Source organism: Urtica dioica, chromosome 12, assembly GCF_054948205.1.
Source record: "Urtica dioica subsp. dioica isolate 48M chromosome 12, U.dioica_male_clone48M_v1_H2, whole genome shotgun sequence".
NCBI lineage: Eukaryota > Viridiplantae > Streptophyta > Magnoliopsida > Rosales > Urticaceae > Urtica > Urtica dioica.
In genome coordinates, this window is record NC_142767.1 from 17,463,617 (window position 1) to 17,482,401 (window position 18,785).

Consider the following 18,785-nt stretch of genomic DNA (forward strand, 5'->3'; position numbering starts at 1 on the left):
TACTAAAAAAAGTGTTGGACAAAACGCACATTGATATATAATCATTATTAAATTTTAGATGGGTTGTTTTAGTAGTGTACATTTTAGAGAAACTTAATAGGAACCACATTTCTTTTCCGGAGCTCCAATCGAAATTGAAATTTCCAAGCTATGATAGCGTTTTGCAGTGGAGATGAATAGTGGCACTAGTTTTCATTACATTTTTTTTGCTTTTTATTTTCTGGTTCTTTAAACCAAGGTTTAAAATATCGATACCGATACCCATACCGAGGTTCTGATTTTACGGATATATCGAGTATCGACGGATATATCGACGGATATTCTATAACAATTTCAATACCGACTACCGATGATATCGGTGATATATCGATGATATATCGATTACCGACGGATATATCGACATAAATCCTATAACAAGTAGATATTTTTAAATAACCAAATATATATATATATATATATATATATATATATATATCTATCTCATGGAATCCAAATTATGAAAATACAAAATCAAATACTACAAAGTTCATGACAATTCCAATTTATCTATCCTAATTTCAATATCACATATTCCCGTCCACAATCATAAATTCCAATTCACACGTTGGAATATCATAATTTCTACACTAACCTTTATAAAGATTCTGAAAATTTTCAACTCGCCGGAAAATTCTCCGGCCGCCGTCAAAATGGGTGGCGGGTCGTCGGAAAATTGAAAAACTCGTCGGAAATTTAAAAAAAGTTGGGGATCTAAAAAATAATCAAGTACTAATCTCAAATATGCAAAAAATTTCAACAAAACTAGAGTTAAATCGATGTAAAAATGAAAAAAAAAATTCAACAATATCCGAACTTTATACTCATACCAGAGATATATCGGCTGATATCGGCGATATGGCATAACAATCCTTCATCGTCCGGTGATTTTTCACGGATATATAGGGATATACCGATATATCACCGATATTTTATGGATATTTTATAAAACGATAACGATTATTGATGATTTTTTACCGAGATTTCAAAAAAACCTATATATCGGCGATATATCCCTATATATCGCCGATATTTAAAACCTTGCTTTAAACATCTCCAATTTATACAAATGCTCATAATTTTTTTTTCTTTTTTATATTTATCCCCAAGATATTTTACAAGTACGATGCCAAACGAGAAATGCTGAGCAAAGGCTGTAAAAGAGGCCTTATTTTGTGTTTAACGATGAACACTTGAAAGACATAAATTTTTATTTATTTTGCGTTGCAATGTAATTTATATTTATTGCAAATATTTATTTTAGTAAATGTGTTTGTGTGCAGAAGTAATTTATGAAATAATTTTTCATCATTATAAAAATTTCTAAGTGATCTAATCGGAAAACATGAAAGCCATACAAAGGCTATGGACATGGATGAGAGATATTATGAACATAATTGGAATATTTTACTTGGTGTTAAAAACAGAGTTCGATTGAAGATGATTCACTGTCTAATTGATATTAATTTACTGCAAAATTGAGTACAAAATAGGTTTTGGATTGAAAATAAAGGTCTTACATTTATATTACAATTTTCTCATTATTCTTGTAAAAATTATTTATAATATTATACATTATGATTCTTTACACACAAAAAATGCTTTTTTCCTTTTTTTTTCCTTTTTTTTTTTTTAAATTTAAGGCTTTAATTAGAACAATTATGTGTACTTATGACGTTAGAATCACAATTATGTGTATTAACTAATTTCGTGTCCCCTAATCAATGAAGTTATTTTGTGTAGTATTATATACCCAACCCAACAACAGCATCATACTATAAAGATTCCAAAGAATATAAAAAACGTACCTAACTGATTGAACGTATATTCTCCAAGCACATGCGAAAATGTCTATATATATCAATGAAGAACAAGTAAAAAATTATTCGGATCTGATTAAAGAATATTGTCCGTGTCATTTTCTTATATCAACTGAATAAGAATCTCGATTGGGATTGTATTCCCACTCAGAAAAATATTCCTTAGTTTTTTAGTTGCAACATTCAACTTCGATCAGCGTTTCATCTAACGTTATATAAGAATGATAAATATGAAATCAGACACTGATCATTTCAGTTTTATTTAATAAATTTATATAAGCCATTAACCTTGAAAGGGAAACTAAAAAGATGGAAAATGGTAAGTCCATATGTAAATATATATATATATATATATATATATATATATATATATATATATATATATATATATATATATATATATAAAGGCACAAAGCCACTCTCAGGGGGTGCTATAACCTCCTAAAAAAAATTCGCACTTTTTTTACAGTTTTAATTTTTTTTAAAAATTTACCCCAAATATTTACAAATTAGCTTTCCCTCAACTTTTTTCGGGATATTGAGTAAGAAAAAAAAATAACAACATGCAATATGAAATCTATTAGCATACTATATTAGTTTTATTATTATTTTATTTATTATAAGGTCTTTTTAATTTTTTCTTCTTATATGGGAAAAATGGTAAAAAAAATAGCCATTTAAAACTTAGTGATTAGCAAAATAACTTAAGTTTCAACTTTTCAGCAAAGTAGCCAAATTTACGTTTTAAATTTTTTTTTTTGTGACAGCCAAGATTAAAAATTTTGACGATTATTATAAGCAATTTATCACTTTCCAAAAAATTAATCTTTGGGTAAAAATTTTTTGAAATCAGATTACCGTACATTTTGACTATTTCACTAAATTAAGACAAACATTGACTATTTTGCGAATTCATAACTTTAAATTGACTATTTAGCTACATCACTATTTTATTTGGTTGTATTAGTATTATAGACTCGGACTATTATATTTCCAATTATCATATTAATACTCGGACTCTCTTTCTCTTTTGAGAAATGACCACAAGTAATAGTAGTTTTAAGACTTTTGACCAAAATAAACTAAAGCATAATTTTGGACACTTCTAGTAGTAGATCCCATGTCAAATGTCCATATTACCCTTTTAACACTTTTCAAATGCTCATCCCATGTCATTTCTTTCCTTTTTCATTTTTACACTTTTTATTTTAATTATTTTTTATTTTTTACTTTCCTTTGTTCCTCGTGTACTCTCTTTGTTCTCTCTTTCTATCTCTATCTCTCTTCTCTCTCGTATAAGAAACAAGCTCAAAGAGAGCCAGAAACCTTACCGTTGTACGAATCTCCGCTACGACCTCTGACGATTAGCCTCCATTGAGAATGCTTCTGATTTTGCGGGATGTCGGCCAGATTGCATATATTTTAGTCATTATTACTTTAGTATAGGTCAATCCGAGAATGACATAGGTATATATCACATCAAAAGTGGCGAGATCGAAAGTCGTTTTACTAGTGATGCAACTATTCTTTCGAGGATGGCAAAACGCCGACCACTATGGATTATGAATACTTTGTACTGATGAATTGTGAAAAAACCTATTTATAATGTTACTTGGAATATGAAATCAGTTATTCGTTTTAGTTATGGTGTGAGTGAGAATGAGATAAGCTTTGATCCCACACAAAGCAAATTATTCCGTACAAACATTTTACTTTGATTTTTCTTTTCTTCACCCTTTTGAACTTTTACATATATCAGAATCACCAATTTACTTTTCGTATAGATTTTGTTCTTTTTTAAATTAATGATATCAGATGAGATGAAGTTTAATCGCACATAATAGTACGGTATTTTTTGCGCTTGTCGTTTTTCTCATGTATTGTAGTGCAATTGAAACAAAAGGACATAGAGAGGAGATATAGATTTAGCATATATTACGATAAGTATATATCTAATAGTTTATAAGACAAAATTCGCCAAAGATGTGCTCAATTTTCGCGGGCCAATTATCATTATTATTATTGTTTTTATTTTTTTAGGAAGTCGGATCACAGACCTAAAAGTCATTGGGCATTTGAGCCAAAGCCTCCTCGGTAAATCAAGAGGGAGGTAAGAGTTCTAACATACATCATCATAAAAAATAAAAAATAAAAAAGGTTCTTTCTAGCAAGTTTATAAGCCATACCATTACAAATCTTGATATGAACATAATGTCACACCTACAAATATAATAAAAAAATGCTAATAATATTTGTTATAACGAGATATCAGTCACCTAAATCGTCTTCGTTTGGACGAGGTTGACCACCACCTCGCAATCCGATTGGACCACGATCTTCGTATATCCTTCGGCAAGAGCTCTCCTAAGTCCATGCAAAATCGACATAGCTTCTGCCACAAAAATGCTAAAATACTGGGCAAGAGGAGTACTATAGGCAAAGAGAACCATACCCATAGAATTGTGGAAAATACCTCCTACCCCGCTTCTCATCCCGAGTTGGGGGAAGCCACCCTGAGGAGAGTGAATGAGTGGTTCGGTGAAGTTGAGGCATCCGCCGTGCGAGTCGAAAGTCGTCGAGGAGTCTCATGGAGGCTCGGTGAGGTCCGCCGTCGACCCCACCGAATCGTTGCAGACCATATTGATGCGTTGGTAGCAAACACACCACATGGTTGTCGCAAAGAGCTCGAAATCTTGTGGAAGTAAAATTGTTTTTGCATGAATGAGGAGGCCAAAAGTTTCTCTCCATGATCATTTTCCTTCAACATCCTCCACCATCCGAGCGCATTCCAAGCATCCACAATTTCCCTACAACCCCATATAGTATGGAAGGTGGATTTTTTCCCTTGGACAACGGGGGCAAAACGGATCAATATTCATTCCTCAGTGAACAAGACTCCCGGAGGTAGGAATCCAACCTCGCATTGTCTTCCAAATGAAGTTTCGTATTTTCGGCGGAACTTTAAGCTTCCGCACACTCTCCCATCAACCTTCCGTTGCTCTAAGGGAAGAGGTTCCGGTCACCGCTCGATCATCACAAGTAATTCGGTATCTACTCCGAACCAAGTATTCACCATCCTTGCTAAAGTGACAAACAATCTTGTCAAGTGTAGTCGTATGGGATACCGGAATTTTCAAGACTCCGGAGATGTCATCGGCACAAAGAACTTGTCGGAGGCAAGACACATCTTAATCCCCTTCCGAATTTTTTAGCTCCGAGACACGGATTTCTTTGGGGATCCATGACCCGTCTCGCACAACAAAGCCTTTATCTCTCGACATCCACCTATTTTTCTGCACATCCACCATTGACGCAGACCCGATCCACCACCGTCATGCGAACTACCACCATAAGTACTACCCCCGCGAGTACTAGTACTACCACTACCAATATTACCACTATCGTAGACAACTTCCTGCCGCATAACTCGGTCAACGTCAATACCTAAATTTCGAGATTCGGTAGCTACTTTAGGATTCGAGTTACCAAGATCATAATCGAGGTAGATTGGTTGAATACAATCAAGAATTTCTTCATCTAAGTTTTCGTTATCCACCGTCGCCATCGATCTTTCAAGGATATCATATGGATCTTGCCTATCCATGCCATCACTTGCAGCTTCCATATATTTGAGCTACAACTTTTGATTGTAACTATCGACAATGGCACATAACATCTCCCTCATTGCTGTCGATTTCAAGCCGAGAAGAGGGTTGGAACATCGAAATCGCCGGTATACCATAAGAGTCGCGTTGAGAGCTTCGATACTCACTGGTACCATCATGGTGATTTTTGCCCGATAGGAACGATATTTTTGAAATATACAACTTTAACAAAATATCACGATACATTCTTATCTTGTCGATATGTTGTGGTATTTTTTTCTATAATTTATAGAACTAAACGAGATATATACGATATATTATCGTTTCTTCTCCAATAACGACATAATGACGATATCAAGTTGGACATCGTCAATGTTTTGAACCTCATTCTTAACTCATGTCGTTTAACTGTTTTGCCTTTTTCTATAAGTCAGCTACAGAATCCAGATAGTTGAAAATCAAGCCGACATTGAATGAATCCAGCACCGTCACCAATTAGCCGTCTTCTTTTTCTTTATTTGGTGCAACACCGATTAGCCGCCCAAGATATAAAATATATAAATTAAACAAGAGAATATCTGATAGCTTTGACTGCACGAATCAATCAAACGACTCATGTCTTATATATTCACGTGTAACACCAACCCAGCTTTGCTAAAAGTTTTAAAATAAAACTTGAAATTAACAATTTGACATAAATTGGCAACATCTTTATTATTGGGAAAAAAACACTTCTATGACAATCAAACGCAAGAAAAAGAAAACAAGAAAATAATAATAATAGATGATTACAAACAACTCATACCCCTGATATTGAATCCATGCCATAACACACTCTGATATGATCCAAAACGAAATTTAATATCAGTACATTATAAATGAAAATAAACCAACCACAAATGCTCAGTACAATGAAATGATCAAATGTAACCCAAAAACCACAATAGTTTTTTTTTTTTTTTTGCCCTTTTCCATTCGTTTACTACCATATTTATGTAAGATCGTCCTCCTCTAATTCCTTGGCCTTCAGTTTTTCTTTTACCCTCAGCAGTAGGGTGGTCTTCCACGAGTCCTACACAAGCAAAACAATGGTAAATTCTCAGTTCTATTAAGGAACAAAAAACATAAAAATGAAGAGCCGTGATGGTAAATAAAAATACCAGTGGGGTCATGCTATCGAACTCCTTGACCACATCGGTGAATCTTGCCACATCTTCCTCGTCCATCGCAGAACCAATATCCTGCAACAATAAAAATATATGTATATAGGGTCACATTGTTGTTTTCTAATCAGTTCTATCAGGCATATTTACCAATCTAGTTACGATGATTAAAGGAATAAACAAACTCACCGCCAGTAATTTGAACTCCCGGGTGCCGGAAAAAGTTGGATCCAGATCCTGTAAAAGAAAATTCAACACATTCGCACTTGAGATAACAGAAGAAATACGAAGGAAATAAAGCGGCCGAAAGTGTGAGATCGGTAGACCTGATATCGATCTAAGGCGTTGGTTATGGCAACAACATCTCCTCTGCAGAGTTGGCAAAGTCCAGCGTTCAGGAGATGTCCCTTCACTCCGTATTTTAGCAAGTTATTGTTCAGTGATTGGCGAGCTATCTCTTCGTAAATCTCAATTGCCTTCTGATATCTACATATCACAGGCCATGGGTGTTATTATACCAAAACAAATGAGAAACAAGATAAGCACGAAGATTTCTGTTAGCACGTTAGATATTGTGATATAAGGATAATAAGTAGATATTTACGGGTTAATAACTTAATATAGATCATTTTTATGTTATATTATTCCATGAAGAAGAGGGACTAAGAGAGAAATTGTAGTTCTTTCTTCTATATTTTCATTAATACAGATTTATCAGTTCATATCAGTTTCTAATTTTTGAAGCAGAATAGAAGAAAGACGGCCGTGCTTGCGTTCAAATCCTGCCATTTCTACAGATCTAGTCACAATTAACAGTAACCAAGCACTCGAATCTTTTATAAACTATTCTGACTAACCATTGAATTCACATGTATAGAAAAGAAAGACGTATAGATAGTAAAGGTAAAAACAAATAATAAATAGGAAAAGCCAGAGTAACAATGCAGTGAGAAACAGCATTTACAAAAGACTAGCGACGAAGGCACAACTTACTGTTCCAGCTGAGCAGCAAAATGTGCAACCTTTTGCTTGCACTGATTTGCAGAAGTTGTCACTTCTTCGTTTTGGAAGAAGTCTGCTGCTTTGCCATAGTACTCAATACACTTCTCAATATTCTGTTCGGACTCGTACAGTTCAGCAATTTCCTACAAGAGATTGTACCCAACACGATGTCATGGAATGTCTAAAAGTGTATTTTCATCCCATTTCTTATGATTATATCATCCTAAAAAAAGAGATTGTACCAACACGATGTCGAGAATGTCAAATGTCAACATGAAAACATCTTAACTGGCAAGGAAATGTCCGGTGAAGTAACAAATAAACATCAAATGCTCAAACCCGTTGCAAATGAAATATGGAAGGAGAAATACCTTAAAGTATCTTGCAGCCATGTTGAGCCTTCCAATATCACATAACATATGTACAGCTTGCTCTAAGCAAGAAATAGACTCTGCACAAAAAATAAACTTAAAATGTTAAATTACTTTATGGAACCAGTAGGAAAACAACAAGATATCCAAGTTTTTTGTTTTAGGAGCGCTTCTTTTTGGGTGTCATTCATTTCATAAAACAGAAAGAAAAAAAACCCCACTTAGCAGGGTAACAAGAGCAAAAACAAATGCCTGGAAGAAATCAATACGATAGTATAATTGCATATGTGTTTCAGCTTCTCAGTTGCGTACCATTAACGGATGTTTTCTTGTAGCAATGAGCAGCATCGACATAAGCTTGAGCTGCTTCATGTTTGCTTTCCAACTAAATAAAGAGCAAATTTATGACTAAATTAGCCCAAGTATCTCCAAAGAAAAACAAATGAGTTATGGATTCTAAGAAAAGAACCCCAATTTATTCATAATAACACGAACCTTGACATGACAGTTAGCCAATTTGATGTACACGGCACCAGCTCTGTCCCCTAAAAACAACCCGGGCGTAAGTTAGCAAACACTATAACGTATTTACAAAATCGGGAAGAACTGACATCACTTGAGATTCACTGTTCTTAATGTGGAAAAAAAGGAAAACAATTATAAGACTGTATCTTGAGTTCACAAGGTGTAAATAGGCAAGTATCTTATTTCACACGACCTGACCATACATTTTCGCCACAATTTTCTGTCACATAAGGGAACTTCGAAATCCCATCACTAAAAAGCATTACCAAGATTCATTATATGTTCATTCATACCAAAAAGCCTATTCATCAAACATTTCCAAAATCTATCATCTAAACCTAATGTGAAACGATTTTCCTCCAAAATTTAAGCCATAAGCAATCATCGAAACCTATAAGACTCGAAGTAACAATAGTGACAAACGCCACTGTAATCAGAAACGATCAGCAAACCTACCGATCGTTATTCGAAAAGAAAAGAAAAATTACCGAATTAGACTTGCTTAACAACAACGAGAGCATCGACAACCAGAAAGGTAATCGAGTCAATGAAACTAAGAAGTCAGATCAAAGCTATAGAATTCCTCACGATCAGAACGACGAAACGTCGCGAAGAATATATTATAATAAAGTACTTCTCAATCGAAACAAGGACGGAATACTGAAAACAAATTACATGATTTGGCGAGTTTGAAGGAATTAGCGGCTTTTTCGAAGAGATCGGAAGCGTCTTCGTATTTGGAGCTAAAAAAGCCCCAACCGGTGAGCTTCTTCTCGGCTTTCTTCTCGAATTCCTCTGCCTTCGCAAGCTGATCTCCCATTTCTCAATTCCTTCAATTTATTTGGTGTATCAGCTCCGTAATTATCTTTATTTCAGCTTTATTTATCGGTGATCGAGTTACAAAGATGGAGGATATTATCGCAGATGGAAATGGAAATGGAAATGGAAATTAGAAGACTTAACACGCGGTGAACCAAGGGGATTTGGTATCAAATGTCAAAGATGGGTTTCTTGGATGGTATAGAAGCAAAATTTTACAAGTTTTCTCTGTATTTTGGTGTTCATGAGCGAGGCTTACTACCAGGCTATGTAATGGAGGCCCATAAGGCCCAATTTTACAATATTAGCCCATGTACTCACTTTCTTCATCTCTCTAACCATTATTATTATTATTATTTTTTTTTTAAAGCTGATCGAAAATAAATCGGTGTGGCAATGTACGTTTTTAAACTAATTAAATTAATGTTTCCTTTTAAATAAATTACACCCATTATTTTGACTTTAATCTAAAAGTACTGACTGAATTAATCTTGGGCATTGAAACCGAAAATTATCAAAATTTCCGGTTTTGATCTCTTATTGTATGCCACCTCCGAAGGTATTGGAAAAATTCCTCAGAAGAGAGGTTCACAAAAATTAACGTTTTCACTTGCTATCGTCGGACCTTGAAATAAAATTGTTTTTTTCCTTTAAATTTCAGTCATTCACATACAGACCGTTGTAGCAATCACTAATTGAGAAAAAAAAATGGTCATTTTTCCCGTTGGACCTCGAAAATAGGTTGAAAAATTAAACTTTAATCTTTCTTTTACGTTTATTCTATAAATAGCTCCCAAGTCCTTTCATTTTCACAACATCAAACATACATTCTCTAAATTACGTACATACTCTAACTCTTCGTCTCGTTGAAGTTCTTGGCGTATTCGCTCTCACACACCTCCACGATTATCACGAACGCATTTACCTTCTATTCTTATTGTCTTCGGAACAAGTCTTTTGGTTGTGACCTTCTTCACCACACTTTGTAATAACATATTTTCTAGTCATTTTTGTTGCTCGCTGTTCATCATGCTCAATACGTCTCAGCTTCTTCGGTCTTCCCGGGCTCAACTCTATCCGTTGGCATGGTCATCGGGGTTTTCCCAATTTTCGGCCATTATTGCTTGATTGGATTGATTTGGTGCTTGTAGGACTTCATGTAGACTTATTTCTTGTACTAGTTACTAACATAGTTAACTGGATCTTCATGATTATGCCATATGCAGCTAATGGCGTGAGAGCACAGAATACCTAAATGACAAAAAAATAATCACGTAAATTATAAACACCAAATCTAATATTAACACAAATGACATAAATAATCACATAAGTTACCTGATAAATTCCATTGATTGCAAGAACATGTTCCTTGACGTAGATCCATTGCATAAATGCTTCCATATACGTTCGAAACCTGAAAACTAGAATCTCCAGCCCAATATGCTATGTTCTCGCAACTTAAGAGTTTATTGCTTTCCAAAATCTTGGAAATTCTAGGACCTAAGTTACCTTGCCCTTTTGCAGCTTCCAATCTTTTCTTACTGAAGCGTTGCAAAAAATACATCCTAATTATTAATACCATTGACAAAATAGACTTTTGTCTAGCTAAAAAGATTGTCGCATACCGTTAAAGCATTCGCACGTGTTGTTCAGCAAAATGTCACATTTAGGGTATGTTCTGAAGTGACTTCTTGCCCAGTGAGCGGGACCTTTCTTCACAAGCCACTCGTATGCCTTGACGTCTTCACGCTTGATCTCTTCCATGTGTCTTCATAACCCTTGTGTCGAAGATGCCTTGGTCGCGGCCATCATTGCGACTTTAAGAAATTGACCTTTGAAAACCTGTAAACATTATATTCATGTTAACTAATACAAACAGATTTAGAGTTACCTTTGTATCCCAAGTCTGACTTCAAAATGCTATTTAACCCAATAGCAGACATTTTGCCTATATCACAGTGTGATGAAATTGTGCAACGATCCCACCTCTAGACTCAGTTACACCGTTAACGTGAGTAGCTAAGTGAATATTGAATGTAAAGTTATTAGGATATGCCAAAAACGAACCTTTCTAAACTTAAGACCCCACAAACTCGTAATAAAACCCTAAAACCTGACAACTTCACACAACAACGAGCCAACATGGTCAAAATAGAACAAAATACTACCACAAAATGCCAAATTCTCACTATCTAAAGATAAATTATTAAACTAACTAATTGGCGCGTCATTTAAACGAGATTGACTCGACGACCCCTTTTTGTGGGTTTTTTCGATGCTTTCGAATGATGTTTTGCAGGTGATTTCATCTTAATATTTTTTTTTCACAAGATTCAGCGGAGATTTTAGCTTCATTTTGCCAAACCCTATGTTTCTCTTCAATTCTCGTATGCACCAAGAAACGATTCCTTGTTGCGTTTTTTTTTCTTCTGAATGTGAAGAATTAGCGACAATACTATTTTATATTTTAACACGAAAATAACATTTTGACCTTGAGCAATTACCCACAATCAGGTGTATATAAATTAAACGATTTTTAGTGAAAACTAACAGAAGTATTGAATAGAGAATCGATCATTAATTTAGGGTATACGTTTGTATAAAAAATTAGTCAGGGTACATTGTTACACGCGTAATAGTCCAGGGGCATTGCTGTCATTTATTCGAAAATGAATTTGTGGACCTAATCCAGTGAGACTGTGAGTCGTGAGAGCATATGGTTATGTGGGACCCAATCCCATCGTCTCTCATGCTCTCTCTCTCTGTAGTAAAGGGCCACCAATCGTCAAGGACCCAACGGTCGAGTTGCCACCTCCGGCTATGGCGGCGACGATGAGTTTGTCTCTAATCCACGGTGTCCCACAATCCGTACATTCCTTAGTAAATCAAACCCCAACTACGTACAACCCCAAAGTATGTATATATATATACTTTGTTTACGCTTTCTAAATATAATTTCAACTACAAATATAGCTGTAATTTTCCGTTCAAAGAGCGCTACAGATTTCGCTCTCTAACTCATACAATTTCGAAATCCCAGAAGTCGGCGGAGCTCGCTATCGAAGGTAAATCCACGTTCTCGAGCAATGACGCCAGAAAAACTCGCCTGAGTTCTGGGAGACAAGCCCTGGTGGACATTCTACGCGATTGTGCCGGAAAAAGATCGTTGGAAGCGACGAAATCTGTTCACGGGTTCGTGTTGAAGTCGGAGTTTTCGGAGTCGGACTTGTTGATATTGTTGAACCACGTAGCTCATGCCTATACAAAATGCATGGGTTTCAGTGATGCTCGCCAAGTGTTCGATGAAATGCGTCACAGAAACGTGTTTTCTTATACAGTCATGATTTTCGGGTCCACGGAAAACGGCTTATTTCTTGATGGCCTTGAGCTATTCCGTGAGATGTTGGGCCGTGGAATCTTGCCCGACAAGTTTTCTTATTCTGCGATTCTCCAAACGTGTATTGGATTGGACTACGTGGAGTTGGGTAAAATGGTTCACGCCCAGATCGTTAAGAACGGAGTTTCATCTCAAATTTTCGTAGCTGTGGCTCTTCTTAACATGTACGCAAAGTTGGGCTTGATTGAAGACTCATACAGAGTTTTCTGCAACATCACGGAGCACAATGGAGCCACGTGGAATGCAATGATATCGATGTACGCATCGAATGGGCTTCACCGAGAAGCGTACGATCTTTTCATTAAAATGCAGAGCGAAGAGGTCTCTCCAGACATGTACACGATCATCAGCGTATCGAAAGCGATTGTGAAGCTTTGCGATATCGAAAAGGGCAGAGAGGCTCACCGCTGTGCATCCGAGCTCGGTCTCGATTCCAACGTTCTCGTGGGAACCGCTCTGATAGACATGTACTCGAAATGCGAGTCCTTGTCCGAGGCAAAATCTATTTTTGATGTCAATTTTTCCCGCTGCAAAATCAACTCGCCATGGAACGCCATGATTTCAGGGTTCACGCAGAGCGGCCAAACCCTGGAAGCCTTGGAGCTTTTCGTGAAGATGCGTGAAAACAATGTCAGACCCGACTCTTACACTTACTGCAGCGTGTTCAGCGCGATAGCTTCCCTAAAACACGAGAACTCTGTGAAACAAGTTCACGGGATAGTTTTGAAATCCGGATCGGAATCCGAGATCGGAGTTTCTAACGCGATCGCCGATGCGTATTCCAAGAACGACCTAATCGAGGAGGCGAAGAAGGTTTTCGAGGGAATGGGAGAGAGAGATATCGTGTCTTGGACGACGATGATAAACGCTCACTCTCAAGCCTCCGAGTACGAGGAAGCTCTCGTCACCTTCACGAATATGAGGGAAGAGGGATTTTTCCCGAACGAGTTTACTTTCTCCACGGTTCTTGATTCGTGCGCTAGCCTTTCGCTCCTCGACTTCGCTCGGCAAATCCACGGTCTCATGTGCAAATCCGGCCCGATTCTCGACAACTGTACAGAGAGCGCTCTAATCGACACATATTCCAAATGCGGCTTCATAGCAGACGCCAGAACGGTTTTCGAAGGAATTTCCGACCCAGACACCGTTTCGTGGACCGCGATAATCTCCGGACACGCTCAACACGGCTTAGTCGAAGAAGCCCTAAAGCTCTTCGAGAAAATGGAAAATTCCGGCGAAAAGGTGAATTCGATAACCTTGTTGTGCGTCCTATTCGCGTGTAGCCACGGAGGTCTCGTGGAAGAAGGGTTGAACTACTTTCGCCGAATGCAACGAGATTACGATCTCGCCCCCGACATGGAACACTACGCTTGCATCGTCGATCTCTACGGCCGTGCGGGCCGGCTCTGCGAAGCCATGGAGTTCATAGACGAAATGCCGATCGAGCCCGACGAGATGGTCTGGCAAACTCTCCTCGGGGCTTGTCGGGTTCACGGGAATCTCGAGCTGGGCGAGAAAGCCGCCGAGAAGATTCTCTCGATCAATCCGAGATATTCCGCGACGTATGTTCTTCTCTCGAACACGTACGCCGAGTCGGGGTGCCACGGAGACGGAGTGAGTCTCAGGCACTTGATGAGGAACCGTGGCGTGAGGAAAGAAGCTGGGTGTAGCTGGATTTCGGTCAAAGGAAAAGTCTACAAGTTTTACGCCGGAGATCAGAGTCATCCGCGGAGAGATCTCGTGTACGCGAAGTTGAAAGTGTTGAGAACGGCGATCGATTCATTCGATTATGTTCCGGATTTAGTCCCTGATTATGTATATCCACACTGAGTAATAATCAATTAAGCAGGTAAAAAGATAGTAGCTTTTTACTGCTGATAGCTTCATCGAGAAGGAAGATTGACCCGGGGGTTTAACGGTTAGAGGTATCTACTCTTCCTAGTAAGAGATTTGTGTGTATAATTATATACCATCGATGTGAAGAATCTGTGCTGGTAAAATAAATTGCTCGTAAAACCCAGAGGTTTCCTGATTCACTTCCTTGATATGTATACTATATTAAAAGAAAAAAAAAATTAAAACGTATTAGTCACCGAAAAATCGTGCATGATGTATGATAATTGGTGATCAAGGCTGGCTCAAGATTTTTTGGGATTTTTGGCTCTTAAAAAAGATATGATTCATTATTATTAATTATGTCGCTATTTAGTGATAAAAAAAAGGGATATGGTCAACATGCTGATTCATGATCTAGTGCTTATCAGAAATGAATAAAGGAGTTTTGCTGGGTCCGAGTGGTCTAATTTTGTGACCCCACACACACACCACCAAAAACCAAACCAAAAATAAATAAGAATATAAATAAATGCCTCAATAAATCATATCACCAGTACCACTTCTCTTTTGTTATGAATTTGGGCCCATGTGTCCAGTTCACTCAGTCATACACAGTCGTCGCTTTCGATTTCTTATTTCTCATTCAATAAACGTGTGGACCGACTATAAACACCCATTCTAATAAACGTACAATAAAATCTGCGGAGTTGCATTCATTAAAAATCTTTAACAGTAACTTTCATCAGAAGGGAAAAGAAAAAGAAGGTATACAAATACTAACAAAGCCACGTTGAGCTTCATTAGAAATTGGGTTATTTTGGTTTTTTTTTTTGTGTGTACATGTGCCTTATAAGTTACGTACAGGACCTGAATTTGGGTTAAGTTCACGTCTGTCAATTAGGAAGAAAAATATTTATAATTATTAATTCAGAATCCAAACCAAGCATATATAAAATTCCCAGATAAGTATATAAAAAAGCATATATTCAATTTTACGTCCAGATACAGTTCCCAGGTTAAGACACAATACATAGAAATAAAATCTTTCATTATCATCCACAGAGTCTTCTTACCACCTTTATAATATAAGATACGCGAAAGTTGCCACCAACAATCACACATACATTAAATTAACTCGCTACAATATTTCCAAAAAATACCCCTACATCTTCGCAGTATTCAAGATTACCACCAATTTCATCCAGGGACATTTTAGGCTGCCAAACAAAATTATTATTATAAATTTATTACAACTCCGCCTGCACATTACTAAATACTCAATCATATATAAATTTTCAAAAAAAAAAAAAAAAAACTCTCAATCATATACAATAAGACAAGAAAAATAAACTCTTTGAAACGTCGTAGCCAAACAACCCCCATTCCACACACACTACAAGATCTCTCTCTCTCTCTCTCTTTGTCTATAGCTCGCCATGTCACCGACGGCGAGTGCGGTCCAAGCGCCGCTCCTAAACGGCGCGTCGGAGCCATCACGCGCGTCTCTATCCGGAGCAGTGTTCAACGTGGCGACGAGCATAATCGGCGCCGGAATAATGTCGATCCCGGCGACGTTAAAAGTCCTGGGCGTAATCCCGGCCTTTGCTCTTATCATCGCCGTCGGACTCCTCGTCGAAGTCTCCGTCGAGTTTCTGGTGAGATTCACGCACTCCGGCGACGCCATAACCTACGCGGGAGTAATGGGCGAGTCGTTCGGACGCGCCGGCTCGGTGGTGACGCAAGTCTGCGTCATCGTCACTAACCTTGGCTGCTTGATCATGTACCTCATCATCATCGGTAAATAAATTAAAAGAATTCATTAAATAAAGTTTCATTTCGTTACGCACATAACGCAATACAAATAGTCCCTCAAATTGTAATTTAGTAAAACGTTCATTGACCTCTACATTTTGTAGGATTTCTAAACTACTTAAATTATATTCACAAAATTAACTAAATCTATAAATTTAAAATATATCATTAAAATTTGTTCCGATTTTGCCCTCAGGGGACGTGTTCTCCGGCAGCAATCCCGGCGGGATTGTCCACGTCGGAGTTCTTCAAGAATGGTTCGGATTTCAATGGTGGAATTCCCGCGAAATTTCGATCCTCATTGTCGTCGTCTTCGTTATGCTTCCCTTGGTTCTGCTCCGCCGAGTAGGTAAAAACCATAAATATAATGATTGGAAAAATCGTTCTATATATGTAGAAATTAGGATGATTGACCACTTGCTTTGTCCACTGTTTCAGAGTCGTTGAAGTTCAGCTCAGCCATGGCGGTTCTTCTGGCCGTGGTGTTCGTGGGGATATGCACAGTGATGGCGATAATCGCGGTGGTAAAAGGCAAAACAGAGATCCCGAGACTATTTCCGGAGCTGGATCGACAAACCTCCTTCTTTGATCTCTTCACCGCCGTTCCAGTCATCGTCACGGCCTTCACTTTTCACTTCAACGGTAAACGCAAACCCATTTAAAAAAATTGATGCTATAGTCCATGACGTTTGTTGTATTTTGTCTAATGTTTTTTTTTTTTTTTTTTTTTTTTTTTTAATGTCAATTGATTCCGTAGCATTTTAGTCCTTAAATATTTCTTCTATACACTTATCAAATTCAACACTTAGAAAACAAAAACAGAACTCTAAATGTTAAAAATTGTTTGATATTTATTTAGTGCTCTAGAGGCAGTTAATTGATTACACTAAATTTTAAATAGTTTTTATAGGGGAAATTAGTTTCTTTATTAACAAGTTAGTTAAATTTAAAAATATTAAGTTGTTTTAGGTTTAAGTATTGAATTTCATATAAATAAATAAAAAATTAAAATTCAATAAGTTTATCATCATTTTGCTCCACAAAATATTTAAGTTTGGAACCAAAATGCAATAACAAACACAATAGTTTAGACACTATTAACACAAAAATCTCTGGGGATGAATGGCAGTCCATCCGATCGGGGCTGAGCTGGACAAGCCATCGGACATGATAAAAGCGGTCCGAATATCTCTCCTCCTCTGCGGAGCGATCTACTTCGCGGTGGGGCTTTTCGGGTACCTTCTCTTCGGGGACTCGATAATGACAGACATTCTGGTGAACTTCGACCGAGCCGCGATGGGGTCGCTACTCAACGACTCGGTCCGACTCAGCTACGCCTTCCATCTCATGCTCGTCTTTCCTCTCCTCAACTTCGCTCTCAGGTCCAACGTCGACGAGCTCTTGTTCCCCAAGAGACCCATCTTGAGCGCCGACAACAACAGATTCTTGGGGGTCACGCTAGCTCTGTTGGTCTTCTCTTATCTTGCGGCCATTGCTTTTCCCAATATTTGGTATCTCTTTCAGTTTATGGGATCCACTTCTGCTGTTTGCCTCGCTTTCATTTTTCCCGGTGCTCTTGCTCTCAGGTACCTGCTTTTTAGCCTTTGCTTGCTTAATAGTGAGAACTTGATCTGATTTGGTGTTATTGTTGATATATCTGAAATTTGAATTTTTGAACAGGGATGTAAATGGTATATCTACGAGGAAAGATAGGATTATTGCCACTGTGATGATTGTATTGGCAGTGGTGACGAGCATCATTGCCATTTCCGTAAATATTTATAACATTGTGGGGAACAAGTCATGATTCATAATGTTTTTTTTTTTTTTTTTTTGCGTGCAAGTTTCAGGATCCCCTCTGTATTTTGTTGAAGGGGTATTTTTTTTTTCTTTTCAAATCGTATGTTTTGTAGAAATAATATTACAAAGGTAGAAGTAGAATAAGTATAGTCCCATGAGCATGTAATGGGGAGTGTGGTCATAACTCATAAGAAACCAGGCACTTATTGGAAAACATATTTTTTGTTTGTTTCGTTTAATATCTCTGATGCTCTCTGACTTGTGATGGAAAATATGAAAACGACATTTAAAACACTTGTCCAATTCCAAATGGCATACAAATACCAAATGAAAAGTACAGTAGCTTTGCTTGATAAGATCTCAAAGTTTCAAGTTTCAACATGAGGTTTTTTTTTCATTTTTTTTTTCAACCTGGAATGTATTATTCCAGACTAGCAAATGACCAAGTATAAGAGGGGATATTGGTTCCAAACAGGACAGTCCGAATGATTATCGAGGCCCTCCATGATTGATTATTCATCAATTTCGATATCGACGCGTTGCTCGTCTCTGAACTCTGCAAGAAAGATAGCCAGGTAAACATCTAAAAGAATCTTCAC

At 37.2% G+C, this 18,785-nt stretch overlaps 3 protein-coding genes across 4 annotated transcripts; 2 read left to right on the plus strand and 1 right to left on the minus strand.

Annotated features, from left to right (window-relative positions):
* Positions 1-6,216: 6,216 nt before the first annotated feature.
* On the minus strand, positions 6,217-9,536 carry ALPHA-SNAP2 (alpha-soluble NSF attachment protein 2). The gene is made up of 9 exons (XM_089603237.1): positions 9,198-9,536; positions 8,493-8,542; positions 8,310-8,382; positions 7,998-8,077; positions 7,618-7,769; positions 6,951-7,110; positions 6,814-6,861; positions 6,622-6,702; positions 6,217-6,533 (listed from the first exon to the last, which is right to left on the minus strand). The coding sequence occupies exons 1-9, from the start codon at positions 9,340-9,342 to the stop codon at positions 6,453-6,455; spliced, it is 870 nt and encodes a 289-aa protein (XP_089459363.1). The 5' UTR covers positions 9,343-9,536; the 3' UTR covers positions 6,217-6,452.
* A 2,510-nt stretch (positions 9,537-12,046) lies between these two features.
* LOC149379724 (pentatricopeptide repeat-containing protein At2g33680-like) lies at positions 12,047-14,828 on the plus strand. 2 transcript variants are annotated; one of them, XM_089603627.1, is made up of 2 exons: positions 12,047-12,254; positions 12,382-14,828. In XM_089603627.1, the coding sequence occupies exons 1-2, from the start codon at positions 12,162-12,164 to the stop codon at positions 14,566-14,568; spliced, it is 2,280 nt and encodes a 759-aa protein (XP_089459753.1). In that variant the 5' UTR covers positions 12,047-12,161; the 3' UTR covers positions 14,569-14,828. The 2 variants fall into 2 exon arrangements, with proteins under 2 accessions (XP_089459753.1, XP_089459755.1); XM_089603629.1 differs by having other exon boundaries at positions 12,385-14,828.
* A 1,032-nt stretch (positions 14,829-15,860) lies between these two features.
* LOC149379725 (amino acid transporter AVT6C-like) lies at positions 15,861-18,425 on the plus strand. Its single transcript, XM_089603630.1, has 5 exons — positions 15,861-16,371; positions 16,583-16,735; positions 16,825-17,028; positions 17,516-17,972; positions 18,067-18,425. The coding sequence occupies exons 1-5, from the start codon at positions 16,011-16,013 to the stop codon at positions 18,191-18,193; spliced, it is 1,302 nt and encodes a 433-aa protein (XP_089459756.1). The 5' UTR covers positions 15,861-16,010; the 3' UTR covers positions 18,194-18,425.
* Positions 18,426-18,785: the final 360 nt, after the last annotated feature.